This window comes from Convolutriloba macropyga, chromosome 7 (genome assembly GCF_964194025.1).
Source record: "Convolutriloba macropyga chromosome 7, txConMacr16.3, whole genome shotgun sequence".
Lineage (NCBI taxonomy): Eukaryota > Metazoa > Xenacoelomorpha > Acoela > Convolutidae > Convolutriloba > Convolutriloba macropyga.
The window spans coordinates 43,094,935-43,107,224 of NC_134474.1; the positions used below are offsets into that span (position 1 = coordinate 43,094,935).

Here is a 12,290-nt window from a genome sequence, read left to right on the forward strand (position 1 = left end):
ATTCATTCTGACATCATCTTGTAAGTCAACCATCCAGTGTCACCTGGGGATACCATTGTAATTTTGAATAAGTAAATTCTTCTTTTTGTCCGTCTTCATGAAGCTTTATTTTATCTACCGTTACCTATTTTATGTTCCCAATTTTTATCTACCGTCTTAAAGGTTTTTTTTATCTACGGTCATAAATTTTATATCAAGAATTGTGATGCATTCTAATTAATTGCTTTTTTAGAGCCGTCTTAAGGTAAGATGTTTATTGGTAATCATATGAGGGACTATAACATCAATGTTCCGCAGGAAATTTTGAAACCTGCCGTATCTGAAATTTTAAAAACAGCTTTCATTTCTCAGAATTGAGAGAACGCCCTAGTCGAGAGCGCTTGATTATCTTGCAGTAATCTGCCAGATTCTAACATAGATGGTTATCTTCCGAAATCAGGCAGAAATGATAATCTTGCAACACTCTGCCAGAAAACGGTTTATTTGGCAGAATCCGCCACAAAAATGATTATCTGACAGAGTCTGCCAGAAGAAACGCTATTTTGCAAGATTCTGGCAGAAAAAATGGATATATTGCAAGATTCTAATAAAAGGGAAAGAGTTAGTACCGGTTGAGCTGCATTTCAATTGGTTAATATAATCTAATCTGCTCAAATTATTTTCTCAGAAAACTATTTCCCGTACAGTTGTCGAGTCGATCTGATAAAAGAGCACGAAATTTTTTTGAAAAAATATTAAACAGCGCTTGATAAAAAGTTGCTTGATAAGATGGTTTACTGAGTTACTTTTCCAAAATCTTTCTTGTAGAGTACATGACAACTTCTTGCGCCTCAATGAAATACAAAACATAACCGACTAACGTCGCGAGAATTGCTCTCTAACGACCGGCGATCGTTTGACTTCGTCAGTAGCTAGCCAAGGAGGGTGCAACGGGGGCTGATGGGGGAAACACCGGGGGCGGGGGTTTTCAACCTCTAAGAACCGCCCTTCACACAATAAGTATGTCTCCAAAACAGTTTCTGTGAATAGCATACTTGGAGACCAGTGAGCTGAATGGCTACAAGAGCACTTAATACCTGCTGGGCGCTACCTGTTTATCCCGTTTTTAAAGACGAAAAGTCAAATGGGTCAGATGAAAAATCGGTCAAGCAAAAAATCACATTAAAAAAAGACCGACAGGACTAATATAATTGCTACAAACCTTGTCTGAGAGTTATTAATAATTACAACAAACGCATTTTCTTATTTCATCAGTTTTTCCAATATTTTAATTAATTAATGCGAGAATACATTACAAGCTCCATTGGCGTTATGTTGTTACACAGTTGTTGTTGTTTTATATTACAGAAATCTTACAAAAAATTGTCATCTTTTGTTAATCTGACAGAAATTGGTTATCTTATAAGACCCAGGCACAAAAATGTTTTTTAGGGATCTGGCAGAAAACCGGTTATCTTGTAGGAATCTGACAGAAATATCTGGCAGAACATGCATCGTCTTGTAAGAATCTGCCTGATTCCCAGAGGATAACCATCCATTCTCGACTACGGCGCTACCAGCCCATTTTACGGGTTTATTAGCAACCATAATTCAGACCACAGACATTTATGGTACCTTTAAGAACCATACTGTAATGCTCTTATATATGGTTGCCAAAATACCATAAACTTGATCTTCTTAAATTGTTTTGTGTTTATGTACCTAAAAATAGGTAGTAGAGCTCTCTTTATGCATTGGGAATTTCAGATGTTTAATGTTTGTGTTATCACATGGCACCACAAATTTGGGTATGCTTGCCAAATCTCCAATCAACTTTTTAAATAGTCATGATTCAATGTCACAAAGAATGCACCGCACACTGAATTTAACAATGTTTTTTTTTTAAAATCTCAAACATGTAAATTCGAATAACCCCAAGGTTAAAGTTACATGTTGTAATATTATCAATCAAACATACTACATCTTTCCCTTGAATAACCAAACATAATAATAATAATAAAAAAACTAAGGTTTAGTTTCCAGTTCTCGTGAATTATTTTATAAAAATAAACTTTTAAAGCCTTCAATTTTTTTGTCCATTGGAACTCGTTTGTGTCTTTTTTGCATCTCTTCCTTTAATTCTTTTTAAAATTTTTTCTTTGATTTTTCCTTTCTGAGAGCTCTTGGAAGTTTATTCCATTTCCGAACAAAGTTTCTTATAATTGAATTTTGACTCCATTTTGATTTACATTTTTTTTGTGATAGAAGAATCATATGTACGATTATTAACTTTAATTTCAACGTCTCCGATTACTCTGAATTTTTTTAGGTCTTGTATGTTTGTCTGTTGGACAATATCCAAAAGTCTATTTAATGAAGTTTTTGCTATTTGAAGTTCTGCGGGAAGTATTTTATTTTCAAGAAGTAGTTTATGAGCACTGTCATATTTTGTTCGAAAAAAGCAAACTTTTATGCCCCATCTAATTTGTTTGTTTATTCTGTCAATTGAGTAGGATGGCAAACCTTGAAAAAATATTGCACTAAATTCTAAATGCGATAAAACAAGTGATCTAAAGAGATTTATTCGAGCCTTTAAAGGTATTTGATTGCGTGCCAAATAAATTGATCTGACAGCTAGAGCCATTTTACTGATCACATTATTAAGTTGTTTTTGGTATGTCAACTCTTTGTCAAGGATAACACTTAAGTATCTGACTTCATCTGTTGGTTTCAATGAATGACTATTGAATTCAACGCAATTGACAGTTGGTAACTTCTCATTTTTGAAAACCATTTTTTCTGTTTTCCCTTCATTTAGAGTCAACTTGTTTTGTTTCATATATTGTTCAGTTTCCATCAGTATTTTTTTAGCCTTTGCTTCTAAACACTGTTCATTTTTTTCATGACATAAAATTGCTGTGTCATCTGCAAATTGTAAAACATTCAAACTTTTCCCTATTTCCTCACCGAAGTCATTTACATAAAGTATGAATACTAGTGGTCCTAGTACAGTACCTTGTGGAACACCATGATTTATAATTGTCCAGTCGGATTCAACTAATCCGTTTCTAACACACTGTTTCCTGTTGATTAGAAACGAATTCAATAAGACTCTTGCGTTTTCTCCAAAACCATATTTTTCAATTATTTGAATAAAAATGTCCAAGGATATTGAGTTAAAAGCTTTCGCTAAATCCAAAAAGATTGTTAAGACTATATCTTTTTCTTCAACATAATGATTTATTTTCTCTGTCAGTGCAATTATTGTAATAAGACACGACTTTTGTTTTTGGAAACCAAATTGATTTTTGTTGATTATTTTATTCATATCTAAATGTTCCGACATTTGCTCCGAGAGGTCTTTCAAAAATTTTTGCTAACGTTGGAGTGACCGATATTGGTCGATAGTTTTCAGGGTTATGCCTGTCTCCTTTTTTATAGATGGGAGTGACATAGGCTTCTTTTAAAATTTCAGGGAATGTGTTTGCGTTTATACACTCATTAATAGCAAACTGTAAATGGGTTCCAACGGACAACTTACAGTCTTTCAATGCCCAAGATGGTATATACCCTGGTCCAGCAGATTTTTGTGTTGGTAGTTTGTCAATAAATTTGTATAGTTCTCTTCTGGTTACCGGCCTGAAATTGAATTCATTTCCCTTAAAATTAAAAGAAGGCAACTTAGGAGCAATTATTTCGCCCTTGTAAAGTCCAAGACGGGCAAAACAATTATTCAAACAGTTAGCAATGCTTTTTTCATCTGATATTACGTTATGGCCCTCTTTCAGCTTTGCAATTTTTTCTGTGTTTGTTTGAGTTAATTTTGTTCTTGATAAATTTCGATTGTTCTTTTGGAGATTCTCGAAAAATTGTTTGGTATAATCGTCAGATGCTTTTCGCAATTTTCTATTAACATTGTTTCTAAGTACTTTGTATCTGTTAAAGAGCTCTTGATTAGGATCTTTTTTCCATTCATTGAATACACGATGCTTTTCATGAATGAGACTACGCAGTTCTTTTGATAGCCATTTTTTGTTCTCCTTTTTTGTTTTCACTTCTATATTCTTCAAAGGTGCGTGACTATTTAATACATTTTGGAAAATTTCAATAAATTTATGAAAAATGTCAAAAATGTTATTTGCTTCAATGATTTTGTACATTAGTGACCAGTCTTGCAAAGCGATATCACGGTTAAACTTACTTCTTATGTATCTCTTTATCTCGCATTAAATATTCAGTATTTTGCTGCTTCCATTCTAATTTCAATGATGATTGATATACAATAGTGAAATGATCATTTTCAAGTATTGACTCTATTATATCTGATTCAAAGATTTGATTTTTAGAAATAAAGCAGTGGTCGATTAAAGAAAATTTTTCTCCATTTGTCCATGTTGCTTTTTTGTGTTTACATACTGAAGCCCATTATCTGCAATGAAGTTGTTTAGTAATTGTTTCCCAGTTTCTTTAAGTATATTTATGTTGTAATCTCCAAACAGGATTAGATTGTCAGTGCTAGAGTAAACATTTGAAATTTCTGATGTCATTTCATCAAGGAAGAATTTTGAAAGGTTTACGTTTGAACAACACGCCACATTTATGAGCAGTTTTTCTTTCAGAGGCTCAGTTACTTCTATCCATAGTGATTCAAAAAAATCTCCGGTTGATGGTGTTCAAGTCATTTCTTATTTTGATTAAAAACTTCTTGGGTATCCATATGCCTACACCTCCCCCTCTTTCCAGTTCAGTCGATGATGATCTCGGCTGGTGAACAAATTGATGACTACTGTTCAAAAAAGAATCTGGAATAGTATTGTTCTCTTTAATCCATGTTTCGGTAACAGCTAGGAAAGACAACTGATCGAGAGTTGTCAAAAAGTTTGATAACTTTTCGTATTTATTATTTAGGCTTCTACAATTCATGTACCAGAACTTGAGATTATCGTCTGTTCTGTTCTTTTCTTTGTAGTACTGGTCTAATGTTTTCAATTTTTCTATTTGAGCTGGGCCAGGGTTTGTTTCAATATCACCACTTTTGCAGAATAATTGATATGACGGATAATAAATACGTAATATTGATGAAACCGAACCCTAGTGAAAACAAATTATTATAATAAATCTGACAAAAATTAAATTTTGGTTTTTTAGTATGATTTGAGTGACTTTTGAAAAAGGCTATTTCCCCCCTTTACAATTAAAGCCTATTATTAAAATCACAAACAAAACAGATGTTTTCCTCAAAAGAAACATTCAACGTTTCTATAAAAGAACTAAGAATTAAGTCACCCAAATGTATCAGAACTCATTCGGACTGTTGAAGTTATTCCATCCCCTTTTGAATGCCAAAAAATTTCCATTTTGCTGTTTAGGACGCATTTGTCTCAATGATATATCGTTTGATGAACAGTTGTAGCCAATGTTTTTCATATGTTTCCGCAAAGTTGTAACCATTTTTGAATTCCATATATGTTTGGGTGTTCACCATCTTGTCTGATATCGTTTGCCTCAAGACCATAATTGAGGACGTATACATTTGACCACTGGAATTCGCCTCTAATTTGGTCAGCAATGCTGTTGATTTCTTGGTTATAAGCATCAATTTCTTTTGTTCGAGTCCCGTCCGTATAGTCCATTTTTAACTTGTGGAATTTGGCATATAGCAACCTTACGGGGCTTGAATTTAGTTAAACATTTACTGACTAAGTCACCCATTTGCTCAGCTGCCCCTTTTCCATCAGTACCTTGGTCAATTGCATTGTGTCCCAAATGAAAAACAAGGCTTTCAGGTTTTCTTCCAGCCGAATAAGAATCAATAATGTTATTAACATCACTTATTGTTGCCGAAGGGTATGAGTGTATTGCAGTTTCATTACTTATATCACCCTGTTTAACAAATTTATACGTGCTGTCTGATATGACAAGATGTTTAGTAAATCGTGGTACAAACTTCGGAAAAAACTGTCTATTGTTGGCATAAACTTGTTTAGTTTCATTGTCTTTGTTGCCATCAATAATTTTTGTCAACATTTTCTCAATTTGTCCTCTCAAAAAAACAATTTCTGACATTGCTTGGTCATATAGGGATTTGCTGTTGTCTAGAGCTGTTTGGAGTTCTCTATTTTCTTGCTTGCTTTTTTCTAAGTCTTTTTTTAGTTCTGTTATTTCATCCTGTTGCAAGTTCTAGTATCGAGTGATGATCTTTTGTTCTCTCTTAGTTTTAGAATTTCCTGAATGAGTTTATCTTTGTTCCATTTCGCTAGAACAGCCGCTTCCATTTTGTCGCTGGATACACTGGGCTTGGTTATAATACACTAGTGACTCATTCTGGAAAAAACGGTGAGAAAAAAAACAACTCAAAACTTTGACCTAAAAAAGACCTGAAAGTAAAACAATTGTTAATTTGGAAAATATTGGATTGGTCTCACCAGATGAAGAATACTAAAAGAAGTCCCAGATAAGAGTGCCGAATAGTCGATTCCAATTAAGATAATGAATGTCTTCTGATTAGTGCAAAAAACTAATAAGTTGTCTTCAGGAAGAAAAAATTCAAAGGTGTATGTAAATTTCTATGGAGCTGACAGCTGACTTCTTACACGCTCAGTCATTTTCCAGTCATTTTGAATCTTTCACCGGTAAATGGTTGCCTGCCAATCTTACCAGACTCCTTATATGGCTTCGTTATGGTTGCCAAAATTTATTGATGGCAATCAACCTGAGAAATAAGTATTAGCTCAAAAGCAAGATGGCCGTTGTGACACGTTGATGTATTTAATTCAATTGTACATAAGCTTGATAAATTTACACGGTTTGTTGATATTACCTTAAGTAATGGTTAAGTACCTCTGCTTGAAGTCACTGAGAACTTCTGGCTTTTATCGAGAACGGCGAAGCGGTTCGAGATATTAAGTCAGAATTTCGAAGTGACTTCTGCAGAGTCACTAAACCATGCTTACAAAATTGAATCAAAATACAAATCGCGAGAAATAACGGGGTACATAATATAAATTACTTGGCATTTTTAAACTAGTTACAGTAGCTTTATCTAATTAAACTAATTTGATCAATTTTACTACTTTTGTTACTTTAAAGATTAATCTAAACAAATGACGTTCCTTCCATCATTTCGCTTCACTGATTTGGGACTGATATCATTAGAACTGTCACTTGATCCAGTAGTTTTTGAATTAGTATCTTGGGGCGAACTTGAGGAACTCTCGCTTTCGTCATCACTAAGGAGAGAAATTACTTCAACCGTAGCCGTTGAACTGCTGACATTAGAGCTCGTCTGAAAACTTCCTGCTGTGATTGACGATGTTGACTTGCGGGTAGATAAGTCGATTGGTTCGCTCTGAGTTACAGGTGATGTGGAGATGTCCTCATTTCCATTGATCTTCTCATTCTGATCATTTTCATACATGACAGGGGTGGCACCTTAAAAAAATAGCAATTAACAAAGCAAGACACAAAACACGTTAATTCTTCAGCTTTGATAGTTGGTCGTCAATTTCTTATTCAAATTGGCAGCTGATGATTAGTTCCACGCATCAGCAAATCTTAAGCCAAAACTACGAAAACTTTTGAGCGGTCAGTCGAAGTGAGGATTGCTCTAAAACAACAGGCGAGGCGTTGGCTTTGGGTGTAGTTAGGTTAGAGCTACGGATGGGAGTGAGGTCGTTTTGGGGAGGAGGGCGGTAATTTTGGAATTTTTGGTTAGGAGGATTGCCTTTTAAGTGATGAAAACTCCTCACTCTCAACTTTTCACCTTGAATTTTACTAGAGGTGACTGGAGATTGTGCATTCGAAACAAACGCAGAACTAAAAGTTGATGCTGAATGTTGGAAATAGAAATCATTGTTCAAAAAGAGAAGTCAAAGACCAAGTCGTGCACCAGCTGTAAACTCTGAAAAAAACCATACTGCTCTTCAAGCCATAAAAAACACGGGACTACAATACCTTCCTCAAACTTCGTTCAAAAGGAATTAAAAATCGAACAATTTTACTCGTTATAAAACTAAACACCTATTTATGTTAGAGTATGTACTCTAAAAAGTTGTGATCATAAGATGGAGCTTGAAATGATAGCTCAATATAAAAGAGCATAGTAAGACTATCGTAATGTGGACCAGTTGGCTCAGTGGAGAGCACAGGATTGCAATCAATTATAAGTTTGTGGGGTCGCAACCCGCGAAGGTCCCAAACTTTACTCTCACTATAATGGTGTCGACATAGAATCAACATAACGAGCAAAGAGTTGCTCTAATAATTTATATTACTGATAATAGAACAACATAAGCGACTAACATCGGACGAATTGCTCTCACACGACTGGTGAGCGTTTAATTTGGTTAGTAGCTAGCTACGGTTTAGAGAGGCTAGGCTATCTTTAGCTCAATTGAAGGGGCGTTGTGTGCAGTATTAAACCTTTCGGAAAGATATTACGAATTGCTCACGAGCAATACCAAAATAGACATTCTATGCTGATCACAATATTAGTGGTCACAATAAAGAAGCCTCCCATGACAAAAACAAATTATATTATATGACTCTCAGATAAAAGTAATCAATTTTATACTTTTTCATCTAATTTTTTGGTTTCATCTAATTTTTACACAATGTTGTCTAATATTTGCCAGCATGTAACCTTACTATAGCGCCCGAGATTTTCATAGCGCCCGAGAATTCGCTGATGTCAGAAACTGATTTTTTATGTTGGTGACGAGGATTGCAAAATGACGATTAAAAAAGTGCTCCGTTTAATTGATGAATACCAACGCCCGCAAAATTTTTTGATAATAATTATTTGATTAAACAAATACTTACTCTATTTGAGTCTAGATTTTTGTTTATTTAAATTCTGTAGGTTACGAGTAACATTTTTTGTCACATAGTAGTAACATAATGATGAAGTTTATTGCGAACAACAACATTTGAAAATGAATAGCATGTTTCAGAGACAATTCAGCAAAGTAATAAAGTAATGATCTATATCTGATAGAATTTAGTGTTTCCTAGGAAATTCTGAAGCCTTCGGTGACACGCGAGACGTCTTGTCCATAACATTTTAATTGACCTATTTGTTATCCATTTAATAATATGTTGCCCCTATCATCCGTCGCCGGAAATCGGCTGTAATCAAATGTTTTTTTGCTACATAACATATCAAACATTGCACCAATTAATTGTCTTTATTTCGATACAGCTAAAACGAAGAATACACACACCTTTAATAGATGAATCGTTGATTTGTGGTTGAGCCGTCAGTATTTCATCCAGCACGTCAATACATCCATTTTTCACCTGACTTGTATCAATAAGAGCCGAGCAATTAGATGATTGTTTTTCTAAATTTTCTACAATCTTGCCTGGTGGAGAACACATGCCATCGCCTCCTCCGTCAATGCTAAGTGCTGCTGATTCTGAAACTAACTGCTTGGGTTGATCTGATAGTGCTGACCTGTTCGCATCAATTCCATCGGAGTCATTCTTATCCTTATCTCTGTAGAGATCAAGGTCATTTTCAGAAATTCTACTTTCTTCATAACTTCCATTAGGCGTAACTTTCATATCTGAACCTTGACTACCTGACTGCGGGGTTTGGTTCGGAGTCGCCACCAGACTATCGTCAAGATTTTTATCACCTTCAGTTTCAGAGTCGCTGAAAAACTCTTCTCGGTTAACTTTCGGCTCATTGCCGCCACTACTCTCAAGAGAATTCGAATCGCTTTCGTTGGATTCCTCTTCATCATCGTCATTTAAATCTTCGTTCTCATTTGAGCTTAGCTCCAACAGAGCGTTGTGGCTTTCGACCACAAGCGTCTTTTCGAATAACACTATTGGTGTTGCTGAGGCCGCTCTCAAAACCTCGACCTGCTGTTCCCTCGATTTGAAACCAAGAAGGTACTTCCCTGAAACTGAAGGTTGTTTCATAACGAAGAGCGAATCAGGAAACAATTCTTTCAAGTCGCCAATTTCGGTGATATTTGCAACGTTTGATACTATAATTGAAAACTGGCTGGCGTTTGCGTAATCTTCTAAGACTTGAGCTTCAGTTTGAATGAGCAGCTTATTCTTCTTGAGCTTTTCCTCCAGTTCGTCCAAATTTTCCTCATTTAACTCCTTGTCTACATCAATTAGATGATTTTTAAAGGTATCATTGTAATCTTTATTCCGCCGCTTCCTGAACATTTTCACGATATCTGAGAAAATCTTCTCGGCAACGGCCTGAACGTTCGAAAACTTAAGCTTCTGCTCATTGTAAACTTTGACAACAGAATGAACATCATTGAAATCAGGTGGTTCGATGCTTCTATTTATCAACTCTGTTACTTTAGCGTTCAGGTCTTCGTAAGCAGCAGATTTGAATCTCAAAGCTTTGAACTGCTCTCGCTGCAGTGACTGTGAAGTTTTCTCAATTTCGCAGATTTTCTTGTACACTTTTACAGCTTGGGCCTTACATTTCTCCAGCCTCAGATACGCGTTGTCAACATCATTCAAGTCATCCAGACTCATTTCAGCACTTTCATACTTTCTTATGTCATATTCAAGTCTCGACAAATTCTTCCGTAGTTGATTCAAATAGCTTTCTCTCCTCAAGCGTTCACGTTGCTGCTCGGGTGTCTCATTTTCATCAATTTCCTCGTCTTCGGACACCTCTGGTTCACTTTTTTTGACGTTTAACTCTGACTTCTTGAGGTCATCGTCTTCGTGTACAGCTGTATTAGAGTCAAAATCAGCTCCGACAGAGCATACAGGTGCTTCATGCGAAATACGTTTGTCTGGCTTATTACAAGCTACCGAGTTTCCAAAATCATTTTGACTATCTCCAGTTTTGGGCATAGAGTCCGGATTGTCCTCTGCTGAGATCCGAGACTTCCTCGGCGGGGTAAAATTGTTTTCTAATCTCTCAGGGTCTTTTCCTTCCTTTTCACTGGTACCAATTTTCAAAATTGTTGCCTCTTCTACAACGCAACTTTTCAGAGGCTTCGAGCATTTAACATCGACAGTAACGTCAACTTGCGGCAGTTTGCGCTTTCGGTGGGCAATTTCGTGCTCTCCCGAATCAACTTGCCTCTCGGCAATTCCACTACTTTTCGATGGACAGTTATTTTGTGAGTTACGACTTGCTGTTTTCAACTCAGTTTTCGGAATATGAGAAAGTAGTTCGCTTAAGACGCGCTTAACAACCGCTTCAACTTCTACGCTTGAATGCGTTGGATTCCTTTCAAGATCACCATATGTTGTCTCAATTTTCTCAAAAAACTTTTCTCTGGTCTCAGCTGTGAAAAATGGTAGCGCTTTTTTGAAATATCTACCTAACAGCGCTTTACTTCGGCCATCAGAGCTACCGAGGCTAGTGGTCAGGGCGTCAATTTTATCCACAAAGTTAATCCAAACTTCACATCCGGAAATATTCACATCCATTATAAATTAATCAGCACGGGATTCTGATCCAAATTCTTCAAGTGGAGTAGTCAGAAAATTTTTAAAGTTAGCATACTGGAAGCAAATATCAGTCGACCAGCTTTTTCTGAAAAAGCAAAAATAAGAAGCAAAAGTATCATTCCCTCCACGAGTTTTTTTTTCCAAAACGAGCAATTGGGACTTGCCACTCGAAAGTCGCGAACATCACCAACCCTGAAGTTCTCACGAATTAACTAAAGAAGAGAGAGCAAACACAATTTAACACAAAATAGAACCCAATAATTCCCAAGAGAAATAGGGTCTTTCCCATTATAGCCGCCCGACCCCAGCTCAGATAACCTATAGCCACCCCCTAAAGATGGAAATGTTCCATAACGGGGGGGGGGGGGGGCGTAATATCATGAAGCGGCTATAATTGGAAAAACCCGAGAAACAATATGTAGTACAAAATTTAATTATGCTAAATTTCTGAAGTTTCATAAATATTTACTGATGGCTGGAAGACAGAAAACTGCTTGTTTCTCAAAAAAATAATGATTTTGATGACGGTACTTCCAATTGGTGGAGTGCTACGTAATGGACAAAGCAAAACATGCCCCATGTGGTTCAACCTATGGATTCCCAAACGAATACCACGAGGCTCACTGAAACAACCATTCTTATGGTATTTTCCTGCTGCGAGCACACTGAAAGCAACCATGGTAACTCGACATAACAATGCACATTGCAATCGGATACTACAGAGCAGTATGGGCTGTGCGACAACATAAGAACACTAGCGTTCTATATGGGTATAAGATAAGAATAAAAGCTCTTACTCAAACTAGAAGTCACAAATGTTTAATTCAAGAGTAATGTTAGCTGGTACTACCAAGAAGACGTTTTGGCAA

General features: G+C 36.0%; 1 protein-coding gene across 1 annotated transcript; it reads right to left on the reverse strand.

Annotated features, from left to right (window-relative positions):
• Window positions 1-6,963: 6,963 nt before the first annotated feature.
• On the reverse strand, window positions 6,964-11,538 carry LOC142342882 (uncharacterized). The gene is made up of 2 exons (XM_075394529.1): window positions 9,201-11,538; window positions 6,964-7,410 (listed from the first exon to the last, which is right to left on the reverse strand). Exons 1-2 carry the CDS (start codon window positions 11,398-11,400, stop codon window positions 7,070-7,072), a joined length of 2,541 nt encoding a protein of 846 aa, XP_075250644.1. The 5' UTR covers window positions 11,401-11,538; the 3' UTR covers window positions 6,964-7,069.
• Window positions 11,539-12,290: the final 752 nt, after the last annotated feature.